The 18,772-nt window shown below is 63.3% G+C and overlaps 1 protein-coding gene across 1 annotated transcript; it reads left to right on the forward strand.

Annotated features, from left to right (window-relative positions):
• The first annotated feature begins 502 nt into the window (after positions 1 to 502).
• ZAN (zonadhesin) lies at positions 503 to 17,908 on the forward strand. Its single transcript, XM_065570463.1, has 21 exons — positions 503 to 630; positions 2,706 to 2,822; positions 3,097 to 3,221; positions 3,590 to 3,735; positions 4,068 to 4,211; positions 4,451 to 4,546; positions 4,731 to 4,900; positions 5,461 to 5,666; positions 5,755 to 5,896; positions 9,311 to 9,558; positions 10,506 to 10,686; positions 11,088 to 11,202; positions 11,566 to 11,660; positions 11,780 to 11,956; positions 12,683 to 12,888; positions 12,984 to 13,128; positions 13,250 to 13,494; positions 13,936 to 14,100; positions 14,540 to 14,667; positions 15,667 to 15,938; positions 17,706 to 17,908. Exons 2-21 carry the CDS (start codon positions 2,774 to 2,776, stop codon positions 17,876 to 17,878), a joined length of 3,228 nt encoding a protein of 1,075 aa, XP_065426535.1. The 5' UTR covers positions 503 to 630; positions 2,706 to 2,773; the 3' UTR covers positions 17,879 to 17,908.
• Positions 17,909 to 18,772: the final 864 nt, after the last annotated feature.

The raw sequence follows: 18,772 nt of genomic DNA on the forward strand, positions 1-18,772 counted from the left end.
CTGCAGAGGGTGGGACGGGGAGCTCGGCAGGGGTGCCGTGGGGGAGGAGGTGGGGTGGGAGGCTTGGCAGGGGGCACCGTGGGGCAGGGGGCTGGACAGGGGAGGGGCTGGGGCGGGGGTTTTTACTCCTCTCTTTCCCCCCTCCCCACAGCCATGCTCTGCCCCCCCAACAGCCATTACGACCCGTGCAGCCCCCCCTGCCTCGCCGCCTGCCCTGAGGCCGGGGTGAGGGGCTGCCAGGAGCCCTGCCTGGAGGGGTGCACGTGTGACCCCGGCTTCCTGCTCAGTGGGGGAGCCTGTGTCCCCCAGGGGGGCTGCGGCTGCAGCTACGCCGGGGGGTACTATGAGGTAAGGGGGGGCGCTTTGGTTTGGGGTGGGGAGGAACTCAGGGGTCACTGTGGGGTGGGGGGATTTCAGGGGGTCTCTCGGGAGTCGGGTGGATTTTGGGGGGTCTTCGGTTACTCACCCCTTCCCTCTCTCCCCTGCAGCTGGGCGAGGAGTTCTTTGGCCCGGGCTGTGGGTCGCGCTGCCGCTGTGAGGGGGGGAACCGGACCCACTGCCAGGCCTGGCAGTGCCGCCCCACGGAAACCTGCCGGCTCCACAATGGCCTGTACGGCTGCCACCCCACAGGTAACGCCCACCCCAGAGATCCCCCCTGCCCCACGGGGAATGCCAGCCCCATAGATCCCCCTGGACCCCGCCCCACAGCTAACGCTTGACCCATAGATTCCCTCTGCTCCACCAGTAATGCCCGCCCCATTGATCCCCCTGGCCCCCGCCCCACAGGTAATGCCTGCCCCATAGATCTCCCCCCTCCCCCACCCCACAGGTAATGCCCACCCCATTGATCCCCCTGGCCCCCGCCCCACAGGTAATGCCCACCCCATAGATCCCTCTGGCCCCCGCCCCACAGGTAATGCCTGCCCCACAGATCTCCCCAGCCCCCACACCACAGGTAACGCCTGCTGTGATGGGTTGGGTCACAGAACCCCCCTTGGGAACTGCCCCCGACGTGCTGAGATACCCTGAGCCCGTTTTCCTGCCAGCCTGGGTCTGCAGCACCCTGCCCGGTCTGAGCCAGACACGCCGGCCTGCTACAACCCAGCCCCAGCTCTGACCCACGTGCCCCCTGCCTCCAGCACCCAGACCCCCAGCTCCAATGGGGTCCAAACCCCAAAGCATCCCTTTGGCTCTGTATAAAGCTTACCCGGGGGAAACCCATAAATGGCCCGCCCCAGGAATTAATCACTCCCTGGGGTTATTCATAAGCAAAAGCGATTTTATTAAGTATAAAAAGGAGGATTTAAGTGGTGCCAAGTAACAGCCAGAGCGAAGTCAGTCACCCGGCAAAATGACACAAAACCACACACGGCGAAGGCTACGTCTACACTACCCACAGGTCACGCTCGAGCAATCAGGGAGCGATTCATGGCGTGTAGTGTAGCCTCCCCTGACTGCCCCGGACAGGTCCCCTGGGACCCCACCCCCATCTGCCCCCCCGTTCCCAGTCCCCTGACTGCCCCGCCCCTATCCACATCCCCCCCCGACAGGTCCCCCGGGACCCCACCCCCATCCACGCCCCCGCTCCCAGTCCCCTGACTGCCCCGCCCCATCCCCACCCCCACCCCTGACAGGTCCCCCGGGACCTCACCCCCATCCACGCCCCCGCTCCCAGTCCCCTGACTGCCCCGCCCCATCCACACCCCCACCCCCGACAGGTCCCCCGGGACCCCACCCCCATCCACCACCCCGTTCCCAGTCCCCTGACTGCCCCGCCCCATCCACACCCCCACCCCCGACAGGTCCCCCGGGACCCCACCCCCATCCACGCCCCCGCTCCCAGTCCCCTGACTGCCCCGCCCCATCCACACCCCCACCCCCGACAGGTCCCCCGGGACCCCACCCCCATCCGCCCCTCCGTTCCCAGTCCCCTGACTGCCCCGCCCCTATCCAGACACCCACTCCCAGTCCCCTGACTGCCCCGCCCCATCCCCACCCCCACCCCTGACAGGTCCCCCGGGACCTCACCCCCATCCACACACCCACTCCCAGTCCCCTGACTGCCCCGCCCCATCCACACCCCCACCCCCGAGAGGTCCCCCAGGACCCCACCCCCATCCGCCCCTCCATTCCCAGTTCCCTGACTGCCCCGCCCCATCCACACCCCCACCCCCAACAGGTCCCCCGGGACCTCACCCCCATCCACGCCTGCGCTCCCAGTCCCCTGACTGGCCCGCCCCATCCACACCCCCACCCCCGACAGGTCCCCTGGGACCCCACCCCATCCAACCCCCTCCGTTCCCAGTCCCACAGGTAACACCCGCCCCATAGATCTCCCCTTGCCCCTCCCCCACAGGTAATGCCCACCCCATAGATCCCCCAAGCCCCACAGATCTCCCCCCTGCCCCCACCCCACAGGTAACACCCACCCCATAGATCCCCCCTGCCCCACTGGTAACCCCACTTCCACTCCACCGATCACTCCCAGCCCCCCACATACCCACCGCTGTGTCCTGCTCCTCCACCCCCACCCGAACTATTTACCCTAAAACCAGAACTGGGCGGGGGGGGCTATGGTCAGAGCTGGGAGCAGAAGTGAAGATTGGGGGGGCGACCCCTGTTGGCCCCCCAGGTCCCCTGGGACCCCACCCCCACCAGCCCCCCCTTCCACCCACAACCAACCCCTCTGTTCGCTCCCCCTGCAGCCAGCGCCCCCTGCTACGTCTCCGGGGACCCCCACTACCAGACCTTCGACGGCCGACGGCTCGACTTCATGGGCACCTGCACCTACACCCTGGCCCGGCCCTGCGGCAACTACACAGGTACGGGCCCGGGCAGGCAGGGACCAGCCTCAAGGGAGCGCCTTGGCCGGCTCTGGGGGGGCAGGGGGCGGGTCTCCCCACCAACAGGTACATTAGCCAACCAGAGTTACCGGCAGGTTACCATCCATGGCCATAATCTCTGCTTGTGGCAGCGGTGGGATATGTGGACAATCTCCCAAAAGCCTGTTCAGGGGTCCCCCCGCTTGGCTCCGGGGGAGGGGGCTCCCCTTCGCATCTGCCCACCCCACCCCCACTCACCCCACTCTCCCCACAGGGCCCTGGTTCAGCGTCGAGGGGAAGAACGAGGAGCGGGGGCGCGGGGGCGTCTCCTACCTGCGCACGGTCTATGTCAGCCTGCCGGGGGCCAGCCTCACCCTGCTCAAGGGACAGCGCACCCTGGTGAGACCCCCCCGCCGGTCCCCCGGTCCCCTCCATCCATCCCTCCACCCACCCCCCAGTTATCCACCCGCCCTTCCTCCCTGCCCCCTGCCCCTCTATTCACCCACGCCCTACCCCCCACCCGCCTCCATCCCCCCAGCCCCCTGCCCCTCCATCCACCTACACCCCCTCTCTGCCCCCAGTCCCCCACCCGCCTCCATCCACCCACCCCCCAGTTATCCACCCGCCCTTCCTCCCTGCCCCCAGCCCCCTGCCCCTCTATTCACCCACGCCCTACCCCCCACCCACCTCCATCCCCCCAGCCCCCTGCCCCTCCATCCACCCACCCCCCAGTTATCCACGTGCCTTTCCTCCCTGTCTCCCCCCAGATCAACGGGACGCGGGTGACGCTGCCGGCCAGGCCCACCCGGGACTCGTCCGTGGCCCGCAGCGGCCAGTACGTGGCCGTGGAGACCTCGTTCGGTCTGGCCCTGCGCTGGGACGGGAACCACTACCTGGAGATCCGGGCCCCCAGGTGAGATCCGGCCTCCCCCAGCCCTACCGGTGCCCCTCACTCCTGACCCGCAGCCCCTGCCAGCCCAGCCCTGCCCCCCCAGCTCTGCCGGTGCCCCTCACTCCCGACCCGCAGCCCCTGCCAGCCCAGCTCTGCCCCCCCAGCCCTGCCGGTGCCTCTCACTCCCGACCCGCAGCCCTTGCCAGCCCAGCCCTGCCCCCCCCCAGCTCTGCCGGTGCCCCTCACTCCCGACCCGCAGCCCCTGCTAGCCCAGCCCTGCCCCCCCCAGCCCTGCTGGTGCCCCTCACTCCTGACCCACAGCCCCCCTCACTGCTGTCTCTCCCCCTCCCCAGCTCCTACTCCGGGCTGCTGTGTGGGCTCTGTGGGAACTACGACGGGGTGCCCGACAACGACAACCGGACGCCGGCCGGGTGGCCGGCTGCGGACGGGGCTGCACTGGGGAACAGCTGGCAAACCCCCAACGACGAGGACCCACAGTGAGTCCCAGCCCCCACCGCTGCCCCCTGCTGGGTGCTGGCCGGAGCGCAGGGCGGTGGGATGCCGGCAGAACTACCCGCCACTGCGGGAATTCGGTGCCTTAGGAGGAAGCCCCGGGGAGGCGGGGGGAGTGGCAGGGGGACAGCATGGCTGTTGGAGAGCCGGGGGGCGGGGGACTGGGGAATCCGGCCCTGCTGGGGGGGGGGCTGTGATAGATGCTGGGGTCTCACCCCCCCAGGTGCCGACCTGACGTCTCGGACAAGCCCGTCTGCACCCCGGGTGACGAAATAACGGCCAGCTGCGAACGGATCCGCGACCCCCAGGGGCCATTCAGGTAAGGGGGGCTCCGTGCTATGGAGGGGCACAAGGGGGCGCTGTGCTGCGGGGGTAATGGGGGGCGTTGTACTGCAGGGGAGCATGGTGCTGGGGGGGCTCCGTATTTCAGGGAGATGCTAGGGGGCGCTGTGCTGTAGGGGGGAGCTGGGGGACACAGTTGACTCTCTGCCCCCGCCCCACAGGGACTGTCACAAACTGGTCCCCCCCACCCCCTATTTCGAGAACTGCCTCTTCGACATGTGCCAGTACCAGGGGCTGCTGGAGACCCTCTGCGCCCAGCTCCAGGCCTACACAGCCGCCTGCCAGGCCGCCGGCGCCCCCGTGCACCCCTGGAGGGGCCCCCAGCTCTGCCGTGAGTAGCCAGAACCCAGGCATCCGGGCTGCCAGCCCCCACTCCTCTCCCAGAGCCGGGGAGAGAACCCAGGAGTCCTGGCTCCCAGCCGCCCCCTGCTCTAACCACCCAGCCCCCACTCCCCTCCCAGAGCCGGGGAGAGAACCCAGGAGTCCTGGCTCCCAGCCCCCCTGCTCTAACCCACCAGCCCCTGCTCCCCTCCCAGAGCCGGGGAGAGAACCCAGGAGTCCTGGCTCCCAGCCCCCCTGCTCTACCCACCAGCCCCCACTCCCCTCCCAGAGCCGGGGAGAGAACCCAGGAGTCCTGGCTCCCAGCCCCGCCCTGCTCTAACCACCCAGCCCCCACTCCCCTCCCAGAGCCGGGGAGAGAACCCAGGAGTCCTGGCTCCCAGCCCCCCCGCTCTAACCACTAGACCACACTCCCCCCCTCCAGAGCTGGGGAGAGAACCCAGGAGTCCTGGCTCCCAGTCCCCCATGCTCTAACCACCAGCCCCCACTCCCCTCCCAGAGCCGAGGATAGAACCCAGGCGTCCTAATCATGCAGCTCTCTCTGCCCCGCAGCTCTGGCGTGCCCAGCGAACAGCTCCTACACCCTGTGCGCCCAGCCGTGCCCCCCGACCTGCAGCCCGGCCTTCGCGCCCGTCGAATGCCCGGCCCAGCACTGCGTGGAGGGGTGCGAATGTCTCCTGGGCTTCGTGCTGAGCGGGCAGGAGTGCGTGGCAGCGAGCCAGTGCGGGTGCACAGGGCCCGATGGCGGGTACCACCCGGTGAGTGCCGGGGGGCTGGGAGCGGGTGGGAGGACGGGTGGAGCTGCGCCCCGTCGCCGGCCTCCCCGTGACTTTGGTCTCCTCCCAGCTCGGCGAGGTTTGGTACAACATGGACTGTAGCGAGAAATGCACCTGCCAGGGCCAAGACGACATCCGGTGCCAGGCGGCCCGGTGCCAGCCCCAGGAGCTCTGCCAGCAGCAGGACGGAGAGTATGGCTGTTACCCCACTGGTGAGAAATGCGCCCACCTCTGGGGTGGGGCGACCGGTTACACAGGGACCCCTCGCCCGGCGCTGAGATGCGCCCACCTCTGGGGCGGGGCGGCCGGTTACACAGGGACCCCTCGCCCGGCGCTGAGATGCGCCCACCTCTGGGGCGGGGCGGCCGGTTACCCAGGGACCCCTCGCCCGGCGCTGAGATGCGCCCACCTCTGGGGCGGGGCGGCCGGTTACACAGGGACCCCTCGCCCGGCGCTGAGATGCGCCCACCTCTGGGGCGGGGCGGCCGGTTACCCAGGGACCCCTCGCCCGGCGCTGAGATGCGCCCACCTCTGGGGCGGGGCGACCGGTTACACAGGGACCCCTCGCCCGGCGCTGAGATGCGCCCACCTCTGGGGCGGGGCAGCTGGTGTGACGATGGTGCCCATCTGAGGTCACTCAATCAGGCTGAACGGCAAACAGAACGGGGCAGACAAACCCCGAAAGCTGGTGGATCTTCCAATACTTAGATTTACCAACCAGCACAAAACAGCCTCTGTATTACCTCCCTGGTTACTCAGACGTCCCAACAACGCAGTTCCCTTAAAGTGCCCGGCCTCCAGCCTCCGTCCAGACACACGTCAGATATGATGCTAAATTCTGAAAATCTGATCTCATCATATACAAGAAAAGGGTCTTCCGATCCCAAAGGAGCAGCCACACCCCCAGATCCAATGATAACTTAGATCTTACCCCAAATCCACACTTAGAGCCAATAACTGTCAAGTAAACTCACATGTATTAAAAAAGAGAAGAGAGAGTTGGTTCAAAGATCCATCTCCAGACAGACGTGAATTCAGTTCTTGATGTCCAGATACCTAGCAGAGATGGTGAGTTTATAGTTGCCAAAAGTCCTTTTAGAAACAGTCCAGAGGTTACAGTCCAATGTCCCTGGGTCGGGTTGGGTCACAGAAACCCTCTTGGGAACTGCCCCCGACGTGCTGAGATACCTCTGAGCCCGTTTTCCTGCCAGCCTGGGTCTGCAGCACCCTGCCCGGTCTGAACCAGACACGCCGGCCTGCTCCAACCCAGCCCCAGCTCTGAACCATGCGCCCCACAAGCTGCAGGCTTAACTGGAAACAGCTTAAGAAATTCTCCTGTCTCCAGCACCCAGACACCCAGCTGTAGGGCAACCCGATAGCAACTGTGAAAAAACAGGACAGGGGGTGGGGGATAATAGGCGCCTATATAAGAAAATCTCCCCCAAAACGGGACTGTCCCTTTAAAAACAGGACATCTTGTCACCCTACCCAGCTCCCAGTGGGGTCCAAACCCAAATCAATCCGTTTGACTCCGTATAAACCTTATACAGGGGAAACTCACAAATTGTCCGCCCTCTATAACACTGATTGAGAGAGATGCCCAGCTGTTTGTCGTCCCCCCCCCAGGTATTAATACATACTCTGGGTTCATGAATAAGTAAAAAGTGATTTTATTAAATACAAAAAGGAGGATTTAAGTGGTTTCAAGTAACAACAGACAGAACAAAGTATCTATCCATCCCCATCCACCCTATCAATCTATCTATCTATCTATCTACCTATCTATCTATCTATCCCCATCCACCCCCTCTATCTATCTATCTATCTATCCCCATCCACCCCCTCTATCTATCTATCTATCTATCTGTCCCCATCCACCCCCTCTATCTATCTATCTATCTATCTATCCCCATCCACCCTATCTATCTATCTATCTATCTATCTATCTACCTATCTATCTCCACACACCCTCCCTCCCTCTCTCTCTCCCCATCCATCCCCGTTATCTATCTATCTATCTATCTATCTATCTATCTATCTATCTATCTATCTATCTATCTATCCCCACACACCCTCCCTCTCGCTCTCTCTCCCCATCCATCCCCGTTATCTATCTATCTATCTATCTATCTATCTATCTATCTATCTATCTATCCCCATCCACCCCCTCTATCTATCTATCTATCTATCTATCTATCTATCTATCTATCTATCTATCTATCTATCTATCCCCATCCACCCCATCTATCTATCTATCTATCTATCTATCTATCTATCTATCTATCTATCTATCTATCTATCTATCTATCTATCCCCATCCACCGCCTCTATCTCTCTGCATCCACCGCCTCTATCTATCTATCCCCATCCATCCCCTCTATCTATCTATCCCCATCCACACCTTCTATCTATCTATCTATCTATCTATCTATCTATCTATCTATCTATCTATCCCCGTCCACCCCCTCTATCTATCTATCTATCTATCTATCTATCTATCTATCTATCTATCTATCTATCTATCTATCTATCTATCTAAGTCACCAAGAAAAATAAAACAAAAGACACAAGTCTAAGTCTAATTCATTAAGAAACCGATTACAGGTAAATCTCACCCTCAGAGATGTTCCAATCAGCTTCTTTCACAGACTAGACTCCATCCTAGTCTGGGCCCATCCTTTCCCCGGTACCGTCCTTGTTCCAGCTCAGGTGGTAACTTGGGGATTTCTCATGACTGCAGCCCCGTTTTGTCCTTCTCCACCCCCTTTTATAGCTTTGGCCCAAAGCGGGAATCCTTTGTCCCTCTCTGGGTCCCCACCCCTCCTTCTCAATGGAAAAGCCCCAGGTGGATTCCAGCACCAGGTGACATGGTCACATGTCCTGTGAGACCCCCCCCACCCCAGTCTCCATTCTTCCCAGCCTGACCCACAGGAAGGTTTGCGAGTAAACAGAGCCATTTACAACCGATTGTCCTGGTCCATGGGAGCCATCAAGATCCCAAGCCACCATTAATGGCCCACACTTTGCATAGTTACAATAGGGCCCCAGAGTTATATTTCATATTCCTAGTTTCAGATACAAGATGTGTTTGCTTCCATCACAAGCCCGGAGCAAATCTCTCCCCTTCTGTCTCGAACGACGCCGGCTGCATTTCCAAGCTCTGTCCATTTACAGATCTTCCTAACGTGTCTTTACAGTGCGGCCATGGGTCATGTCAGGCTGGGAGTTAATTAACGTCTTCCGGCCCTGTGTCACCTTTCAATAGATGTTAGATTACACTCATAACATCACAGCCGGTTACCCAGGGACCCCTTCCCCGGCGCTGAGATGCAGCCACCTCTGGGGCGGGGCGGCCGGTTACCCAGGGACCCCTCGCCCGGCGCTGAGATGCAGCCACCTCTGGGGCGGGACGGCCGGTTACACGGGGACCCCTCACCCGGTGCTGAGATGCAGCCATCTCTGGGGTGGGGAGGCCAGTTACCCAGGGACCCCTCGCCCAGCGCTGAGATGCAGCCACCTCTGGGGCGGGGCGGCTGGTTACCCAGGGACCCCTCGCCCGGCGCTGGGATGCGGCCATCTCTGGGGCGGGAGCTGCGGCGGCTGCATGTAACGGCTTGTTCCCGCAGGCTCGGGGGTCTGTGTGGCGGCGGGGGACCCTCACTACACCACCTTCGATGGGCGGCTCTTCCACTTCATGGGCACCTGCAGCTACACCCTGACCCAGACCTGCAACGCCAGCGCTGGGCTCCCTGGCTTCTCCGTGGAGGCCACCAATGAGCACCGGGGGGCCAGCACCCAGGTCTCCTACGTCCGTGCCGTGGCTGTGGAGGTGTTCGGCCACCGGGTGGCGCTGCTCAAGGGGCGCCGAGTGACGGTGAGAAGACACCCCCCCGTCCCGCCCCCCATCCCCCTCCTCCCCCAGCTCTGCCGGTGCCCCTCACTGTTGTACTTAAAGTACTGCACAGGATTTTTTTAGGGGGAATAAGACAAAACGCCACATTTATTAGCAATACGTGTATTCATTAACACTGTATTATATGCATATAATATATTACACTTACACTCACACACACACACACAAACACACTCCGTCTTGTTGTTACCAATTAGTTGCTCCCCTTAACTTCACTGGCCAGGTGAGTTAGATGGGGGAGGGGGTGGAGCCGGGCTTCTGCCGATCCGGATCGATGCTCCCATGTTGACAAGACGAGACCCGGGGTCCTGTGCAAGACACCTCACTTTTATAGCAGCTTTCCTCTTATGCAAATCTAGACCAGATTCAAACTCTGTGTCTGTGTCCATTGGTCCTTTGTGCTGCTTTCTTTTGAGTGTTGTCCCAATGCTGCAAAGAGGGTGTTTCCAAAAGAAGGAGCTTGCTTCTAACCCCCGAGGCCCTCGGTATGTCTGCTTGTCTTTAATGAGCCCACTTGACACGTTTTATTGTCCTTGGGTCTGGCTCCCAGCCCCTCTCCAACAGTTGAGGCTGTCTGGAGGTGCTGCCTTCCATGCCTTGCTCATCCACACCTCATTCATTCAACAGGGCAATTGATTAAGAGGCGGGGGCGGGGAGAGCTCTTGTTCTACTCCCAGCAAAAAGAATTTTTTCTTCTATCTTATTCTATCCTGAGGGGCTATAATATTCTACCAAGGGCAATGCAAAGTTTCTAAATGAGGCTTTGATACAAAGTCCCATGAAAACAGGTCACACGTGGGTAGACCCACCACAAGGTTATATGAAGAGGCACAATGTAAAGTCATATGAAAATTATCAGAGATTTATCTACATCACTCCCACCCTGGCCCCCCTCTCTCTCCCCACAGGTGGACGGGCAGCGGGTGACCCTGCCGGTGGGCCTGGCCGGGGGCTGGCTCGGGGTGCGGGTCAGCGGTGGGTACGCTCTGCTGCAGACGGACTTCGGGCTGCGGGTTCGGTATGACGGGAACCAGCGGGTCGAGGTTCTGGTGCCATCGTCCTATGCCGGGCGGCTCTGCGGGCTCTGCGGTGAGTGCTGCCCGGACGCCAGGGTCCCCTGGTGCCCCTGTCCCGCTCGGACACCTGGGTCCCCTGGTGCCCGGATGCCTGGGTCCTCTGTCCCTGCACACCTGGGTCCCCTGGTGCCCCCTGTTCCGCTCGGATGCCTGGGTCCCCTAGTGCCCCCTGTCCCGCTCAGACGCCTGGGTCCCCTAGTGCCCCCTGTCCCGCTCAGACGCCCGAGTCCCCTGGTCCCTGCACACCTGGGTCCCCTGGTGTTCGGACCCCTTGGTCCCCTGGTGACCCCTGTTCTGCTCGTACACCTGGGTCCCCTGGTGCCCGGATGCCTGGGTCCCCTGGTGCCCCTCCATCACACCCGGACACCTGGGTCCCATCCCAGCCTCACTCCTCCGTCCCACCTCCCCTTGCAGGGAACTACAACGGGCAAAGCTCTGACGACAACCTCATGCCCAATGGCACCTCAGCCGGCACCGATGCCGACCGCCTGGGCGGGAGCTGGGCAGTGCCGGGCGCCAGCAGCCCGGGGTGAGTGGGGTAGCACCAGGGGTGGGGGGCAGGACTCCTGGGTTCTCTCCCCAGCTCCGGGAGGGGAGTGGGGGCTGGTGGGTTAGAGCAGGGGTGGCTGGGAACCAGAACTTCTGGGTTCTCTCCCCAGCTCCGGGAGGAGAGTGGGGGCTGGTGGGTTAGAGCAGGGGGGGCTGGGAGCCAGGACTCCTGGGTTCTCTCCCTGGTTCTGGGAGGGGAGTGGGGGCTGGTGGGTTAGAGCCGGGGGGGCTGGGAGCCAGGACTCCTGGGTTCTCTCCGCAGCCCAGAGGGGGTGTCTCTGTGGCGAGGTGACCCTGAGGGGGAGGGTGTTCGCCTGGCACTGACTTTCCTCTCCTGCCCCAGCTGCACCAACTCTGGGGACCCGGGCGTATGTGACCCAGAGATCAACCTGGAAGCTCAGAAGCCGACCAGCTGTGGAGCCCTGACCAACCCCCAGGGTGAGACTCCAGGGAGGGCTGGGAACCCGGACTCCTGGGTTCTCTCCCCGGCTCTGGGACATGGTGGCTGAGGGGTGCTGTTCCCTTGCTCACAAGCCGTCTGTCTCTCTCCTTCCCAGGCCCCTTTGCCCCCTGCCATGGGGCTGTGCCCCCCGTGGATTCCTTCAAGAGCTGCCTCTACGATCTGTGCGGCACCGGGGGCGAGACGACCTCCCTCTGCTACGCCCTGCAGTCCTACGCTGACCGCTGCGCCCAGGCCGGGGTCCCCATCGCCTGGAGGAACAGCAGCCTGTGCCGTAAGCACCGCCCGGACGCCTGGGTTCTCTCCCCGGCTCCGGGAGGGGAGCGGGAGCTGGTGGTTAGAGCCGGGGGGCTGGGAGCCAGGACTCCTGGGTTCTCTCCCTGGCTCTGGGAGGGGAGTGGGGGCTGGTGGTTAGAGCCGGGCTGCTGGGAGCCAGGACTCCTGGGTTCTCTCCCCGGCTCTGGGAGGGGAGTGGGGGCTGGTGGTTAGAGCCGGGCTGCTGGGAGCCAGGACTCCTGGGTTCTCTCCCCGGCTCTGGGAGGGGAGTGGGGGCTGGTGGTTAGAGCCGGGCTGCTGGGAGCCAGGACTCCTGGGTTCTCTCCCCGGCTCTGGGAGGGGAGTGGGGGCTGGTGGTTAGAGCCGGGCTGCTGGGAGCCAGGACTCCTGGGTTCTCTCCCCGGCTCTGGGAGGGGAGTGGGGGCTGGTGGTTAGAGCCAGGCTGCTGGGAGCCAGAACTCCTGGGTTCTCTCCCTGGCTCTGGGAGGGGAGTGGGGGCTGGTGGTTAGAGCAGGGGGGGCTGGGAGCCAGGACTCCTGGGTTCTATTTCCAGAATAAAAACTAAGGAAATTCCCAGACCAAAAACTTTGTGGGAAAGTCCTGGCTATATCCAAGGGCACATGGGGGGTCCCTGGGTAACCAGCTGCCCCGCCCCAGAGGTGGCTGCATCTCAGCGCCAGGCGAGGGGTCCATGTCTCAGCCCCGTGTCTCTTCTCCCCCACAGCCTTTATCTGCCCCCCCGGCAGCACCTACACCCCCTGTGCCAGTCCCTGCCCATCCAGCTGCACCGACCCGGGGGCGCCCAACAGCTGCCCCTCCCTGCCCTGCGTGGAAGCCTGCGCCTGCAACGACGGCTACGTTCTCAGCGGGGAGACGTGCGTCCCCCTGAGCCAGTGCGGCTGCAACGACGTGGACGGGCGGTACCACCCGGTGAGGGGCGGGGGGAGTGGTTAGAGCAGGGGGGGCTGGGAGCCAGGACTCCTGGGTTCTCTCCCAGCTTCTCACTGGGGTCCCCGCTCCCCCAGGTGGGCGAGAGCTGGATGGCGACCGAGAACTGCACCGAGCGCTGCACCTGCACCAGCGCCAACAACATCAGCTGTGAGCCGTGGAGCTGCAGCCCCGTGCAGGAGTGTCGGCTGGAGGACGGACTGCTGGGCTGCCAGGACACAGGTAGGTGCCACCCCAGAGGTGGCTGCATCTCAGCGCTGGGTCCCTGAGTAACCAGCTGCCCCGCCCCAGAGCTGGGCGCATTCGGCCTGCCTGTCTCACCCCCGGCTCTTGTCTCCCCCAGGGGTGGCCTCCTGCCACGTGGCTGGGGACCCTCACTACTTCACCTTTGATGGGACCATGGTGACCTTCCTGGGCACCTGCACCTACACCCTGGTGACCCTGTGCCGCGGGGACAGGCGCCTGGAGCCTTTCAACGTCACGGGCAAGAACGAGGAGCGGGGCCGGCCCGAGGCCTCCTACCTGCGCCTGGTGCACGTGGAGATCGGCGGCGCCCGCTTCACGCTCATGAAGAACCGCCGGGTGCTGGTGAGACGCGGGCGGGGAGTTAGGAAATGGGGGTGCAGGGATGGGGAGCTGAAGGGGGAGGAGAAGAGGGCTGGTGGGTGAGGAGTCCCTGTGTCACCAGCTACCCCGCCCCAGAGGTGGCTGCATCTCAGCGGCGGGTGAGGGGTCCCTGGGTAACCAGCCGCCCCACCCCAGAGGTGGGCGCGTCTCAGCGCCGGGTGAGGGGTCCCTGGGTAACCAGCCGCCCCACCCCAGAAGTGGCCGCGTCTCAGCGCCGGGTGAGGGGTCCCTGGGTAATCAGCCGCCCCGCCCCAGAGGTGGGCGCGTCTCAGCGCTGGGTGAGGGGTCCCTGGGTAACCAGCCGCCCCGCCCCAGAGGTGGGCGCATCTCGGTTGCATTGGGGAGGGGAAGAGAGGGGCTATTTCAGGGGGAGGGGCTCCCATGACCCTGGCTGTCCCGCAGGTGGATGGGGAGCGGGTCCGCACCCCAGTGCTGGGCCGTGTTCCCGGCGTCTCCGTCAGCACCAGCGGTGTCTACACAGAGCTGCGGAGCCGGGCTGGGCTGCTCGTCCGGTTCGATGGGAACCAGCACCTGGAAATCCAGCTCTCCGGCGTCTACTTCGGCCAGGTAAGCCTGGCCACGCCCCCTGTGGGCGGGACCCCTGCCTGGTGATACCCCCAGGGCCCTGACAACGCCCTCATGTCCTGGCTCCGCCCTATAGGCCAGACCCCGCCCCCATAGACCTGGCCCTGCCCCCATGGGCTAGGGCTGCCTGGTCCTGTCCCCGTGGGCCTAACTTCTGCCTGGCCCCGCCCTCATGGCCTGGCCCCGCCCCCCAGGGCCCTGGCCCCGCCCACGTGGACCAGGTCCCTCCATGGCCCTGCCCCCCAGGGCCCGGGCCCCAGCCTGGCCACGCCCTCACGTCCTAGCCCCACGCTGTGGGTCAGAGCCCTTGCCCCTTTCCTGGTCCCCTTCCCCCCATGACCCATAACCCGTTGGGGGTGGGGCTGACTCTTGACCCCCCCCCGGTGACTCTGCCCCCTGACCTCTGCCCCTCCCCCCCCAGGTCTGCGGCATGTGTGGGAACTACAACAACCAGAGCCAGGACGACCTGGCCCTGCCCAGCGGGCGCCCGGCCGCCAACGCCACCGACTTCGGCAACAGCTGGCGGGCGCCCGGCGACCCCGACCCGGGGTGAGGGGGGCCACTGATGGGGGGACCCTGGGCTGGGCCATTGAGTGTGGGAGGTGGAGTCTGGGCTGGACCATTCACTGCAGGGGGGCCCTGGGCTAGACTATTGACCATGGTGGGGGCTGGGCTGGACCATTGACTGCGGTGGGGGGCTGGGCTGGACCATTGACCACGGGGGGCGGGATGGGCTGGACCATTGACTGCGAGGGGCGTGGGAGACGTGGGCTGGATCATTGACAACAGGCGGGGGAGCCCTGGGGTGGACCATTGACTGGCATCTGGGAGGGGGTGTGGGCCAGACCATTGACCATGCCAGGGGAGGTATCTACACCAAACCATTGACTGGTGGTGTTGGGAGCCTGGGTTGGACCATTCACTGGTGTGGGGTGATGGACTAGACCATTGACTGGGGGTGGATGGGCTGGACCATTGATTGCAAGGGGGGCCTGAGTTGAGCCACTGACTGGTGTTGGGGAGGAGGCCTGGACCAGACCATAGACCATGGTATGGGGGGGGAAGTACCCGCCCCAAACCATTAATTGTTGGCGGGGAGCGGGACCTGGGTGGACCATTCACTGGTGTGGGGGGATGGTGGATTACACCATTGACTGAGGATGGATGGGCTGGACCATTGACTGCAGGGGGGGAGCCTGGGCTGGGCCATTGAAGGGGGATGGGGTGCAGGGGCCTGGGTTGGACCATGGGGGAGAGGTACCTGCATCAATCATTGACTGGTGGCGGGGGCCTGGGTTGGACCATTCACTGATGTGGGGGGGATGGACTAGACCATTGACCAGTATAGATCATTCACTATGGCAGGGGCTGTGCTGGACTAGACCATTGACCGGGAGGGGGGATGGGTTAGACCATTGTCTGGGCGGGGGAGAGGTTTAAACCATTCCCTGGGTGTGGGGCTGGAGCCTGGTTTAAACCATTCACTGGGGAGGGGGAGTGATTGCTTTGCTCCCCATCCCCACTCACCCACGTTGTCCCCGCTGCCAGCTGCCAGCCGGACAACCGCGAGGACCTGGACCCCCGCTGCAGCCCGCAGGAGAAGGAGCAGTTCGGTGCCCTGTGCCAGGAGATCCTCTCGCCCAAATACCAGGCCTGCCATGGGCTCCTGGATCCCCAGCCCTTCGTCCAGAGCTGCCTCTTCGACATGTGCGAATACCAGGGCATGGCCTCCACCCTCTGCGACATCGTCCAGGCCTACGCCGAAGCCTGCAAGAGCCAGGGCGTGGCCGGCCTCTCCTGGAGAAACAGCACCTTCTGCCGTAAGAGCCGCGCGGCTCCCTGCAGGGTGTCCAGCTTGGCGGCTTCGCAGAGCTTTTGGCTGGGGACTTGCCTTAGTTTGCAGCTGGATTCACCAAGTTTTTTGCTTGGGAATTTCCTTAGTTTTCTTTAGCTAGATTCACTATTATCTGCTAAGTTCCTTAGTGTTTTAGACTTCCTCCACTTTTCCTGCTTAACTTCCTCCGTCTTTTCGCCAAATTCACAACGTCGGGTTTTGGTTTGGTTGTTCATTTTCGCCCTTAAAAATCACCCTCCGTTTTTGCTAGTTTTTTGGTCTGGGAATGTCCTTTCTTTTTTGGCCAGCCTCCACTCATTCTGTGCTCCGGGAACTTCCGTCGTGTTTCAGCCAGTTCCGCAAAGATTTTAGCCACATTCACAAAGGCCTTTGTTTGGCTGGTGAATTCGTAGCCAATTCCGCTGGGAATTTCGTTTATTTTAAATTAGATCCTGCAGTGGCGCAACAGGTTTTGTCTGGAAACGTCCTTCGCTCTTTCAGATTAAGCCAGAAACACGTCTAGATGCCTGGGATTTTCCTTCGTGTAACCAGGACAACAAAGGGTTTTGGCCAGGAATTTCCTTCGTTTTTCCATAGAAATGTCTATAGTTTAACCAGCATCACAAAGTTTTTGAGGGGCTGAGAATTGCCTTATTTTTTCCATAGTTTAACTAGTGTCAAACTGAGGTTTTCTGACCAGGACTTTCTGTAGTTTTCTCCATAGAAATGTCTATAATTTAACTAGCCGCACAAAGCTTTTTGGGGCTGAGAATTGCCTTATTTTTTTCCATAGTTTAACCAGTGTCACAAAGTTTTTTGGGGCTGGAAATTGCCTTATTTTTTTCCATAGTTTCACTAGCATTGAACCGAGGTTTTCTGACCAGGAATTTCCTTATTTTTTTCCATAGAACTATCTATAGTTTAACAAGCGTAACAAAGTTTTTGGGCCGTGAATTGCCTTAAAAATTCCCCTACTTTAATCTTTTTAAAAAAAACTATGGAAATTCCCAGGTGAAAAAACAACTTTGTTAGGGTTACCATATTTTGTGCCTCCAAAAGGAGGACACTCCACGGGGCCCCGCCCCCGCCCCCAGCCCCGCCCACGCCCCCTCCCCAACTCCGCTCCCTCCCCAAAGTCTCCGCCCCCTCCCCTGCTTCCCACGAACATTTGATTCGCGGGAAGCCTGAAGCAGGTAAGGGGGAGTGTGGGGGGAGGAGGCGCGGCCCAGGCTGGCCCCCCCGGCGGCACCAGCCTGGGTCGGCTCGGGCCCTGGGGTGCCGGCCCCGGCCCCCGGCCGACCAGCCCCGGCCCGCCCAGCACTGCCGGCCCCCGGCGGCCCGGCGCACCCCCCCGGCTCCCGGCCCCGCGACCCCGGCTCCCCGGCCCCGCAACCCCGGACCGGCTCCCCGGCCCCGCGGGGCCCGGCCTCCCGGCCCTGCGGGCCCGGACCGGCCCCCCGGCTCCCGGACCGGCTCCCGGACCGGCACCATGCCCCCGGCCCCGCGACCCCGGCCCTGCACCGCCGACCCCAGCCAAAGAGGCCCCGGCCGAGCACCACCGAGCCCTCCCTCCCTCCCTCCCTCCCGATTTTCCCGGACATGCCTGGCTTTTGGGGATTTCCCCCCGGACGGGGATTTGAGCCCCCAAAAGCCGGACATGTCCGGGAAAATCCGGACGTGTGGTAACCCTACCTTTGTGAAAGGAAACCCCCAAGTCCGACTTTCTTGTCTCTCTCCCTCTCCCCCCCTCCAGCCCTGCCGTGCCCCCCGCACAGCCACTACACCGAGTGCGCCTCGCCCTGCCCGGCCACCTGCTCTGACCTCTACGCCCCGGCCAGCTGCCCGAGCCCCGCGGCCTGCGTGGAAGGCTGCGCCTGCGACCGCACCTACGTGCTAAGCGACGAGACCTGCGTGGCCGTGGGGTAGTGTGGTTGCCTGGATGACCAGCAGGGTTACCATAGCGTGAGTGTGGTGCCAGGCGGGGGGGGGGGGGAGCGGGAGGCAGGATCTGACCCTGCGGTCTCTGCTATTCCAGTCGGGGGACACTTGGTGAGCAGCGACTGCAGTGAACGCTGTGCCTGCCTGGCGAATGGTAGCGCCCCCTGCCAGCCATTCCAGTGCCCGGCGGGGTCCCACTGCGCCCTCAGCAGCGCCGGGGTGCACTACTGCAAACCCACCGGTGAGTGACGGGCAGGGGGGCGGGGTAGGGAGCGCAGCCTGGGGGGGATCTGGGGAGATCCGGGAGTGGGGAGGAGGGGGGGAGCGCAGCATGGGGGGGTCTGGGGAGATCCGGGAGTGGGGAGGAGGGGGGGAGCGCAGCCTGGGGGGGATTTGGGGAGATCCGGGAGTGGGGAGGAGGGGGGGAGCGCAGTCTGGGGGGGATCTGGGGAGATCCGGGAGTGGGGAGGAGGGGGGGAGCTCAGCCTGGGGGGGATTTGGGGAGATGCGGGAGTGGGGAGGAGGGGGGGAGCTCAGCCTGGGGGGGATTTGGGGAGATGCGGGGAGTGGGGAGGAGGGGGGGAGCTCAGCCTGGGGGGGATTTGGGGAGATGCGGGCAGTGGGGAGGAGGGGGGGGGAGCGCAGCCTGGGGGGGATTTGGGGAGATGCGGGAGTGGGGAGGAGGGGGGGAGCTCAGCCTGGGGGGGATTTGGGAGATGCGGGAGTGGGGAGGAGGGGGGGAGCTCAGCCTGGGGGGGGATTTGGGGAGATGCGGGCAGTTGGGGGAGGAGGGGGGGAGCGCAGCCCTGGGGGGGATCTGGGGAGATCCGGGAGTGGGGAGGAGGGGGGGGAGCGCAGTCTGGGGGGGGATCTGGGGAGATC

Source organism: Chrysemys picta, chromosome 16 (assembly GCF_011386835.1).
Source record: "Chrysemys picta bellii isolate R12L10 chromosome 16, ASM1138683v2, whole genome shotgun sequence".
NCBI classification, from domain to species: Eukaryota; Metazoa; Chordata; order Testudines; family Emydidae; genus Chrysemys; species Chrysemys picta.